At 42.3% G+C, this 317-nt stretch overlaps 1 protein-coding gene across 1 annotated transcript in view; it reads right to left on the bottom strand.

The window, feature by feature from the left end:
* ETH_00039115 (uncharacterized protein) overlaps nt 1-64 on the bottom strand; it is a gene marked incomplete at both ends in the record, with an annotated part of 1,178 nt that extends 1,114 nt beyond the window's left edge. Inside the window, one exon of the mRNA XM_013374453.1 lies at nt 2-64. Within this exon, the coding sequence (XP_013229907.1) occupies nt 2-64 (63 nt within the window). The remainder of the gene's footprint in view (nt 1) is intronic.
* Between the last annotated feature and the right edge of the window lie 253 nt (nt 65-317).

The following is a 317-nucleotide window of genomic DNA, read 5'->3' as shown; positions in this document are numbered from 1 at the left end:
CTGCAGCGGGAGCAGCAGCAGCAGCAGCAGCAGCAGAGCGGTCGCGGGGGGTGTCCGTGTCCATGTGGGTCGATTTGGAGCCCCTGAAGAGCTTTAATTGAATAATAATACCATTTAAATTGAATTAAATAAAATTAATTTAATTTAATTCAATTTAAATGGAATAAAATCCGCAAAATCCGCCAAAATGCGAACCGCTCAAACTGCGTGCCGCTGCGCGAGGTGTACGTACACCCCAGATCAATCGCCCAAACCCGCAAAAGCCAAAACCCCAAAAACTAAATTCAAAATTAAATTTAAATATTTCTTTTTCTTCT

Source organism: Eimeria tenella, genomic scaffold (assembly GCF_000499545.2).
Source record: "Eimeria tenella Houghton genomic scaffold, Eth_scaff2053, whole genome shotgun sequence".
NCBI classification, from domain to species: Eukaryota; Apicomplexa; class Conoidasida; order Eucoccidiorida; family Eimeriidae; genus Eimeria; species Eimeria tenella.
Note: the sequence above shows the minus strand (reverse complement) of the source record. Positions and strands in the feature narration are given on the sequence as shown.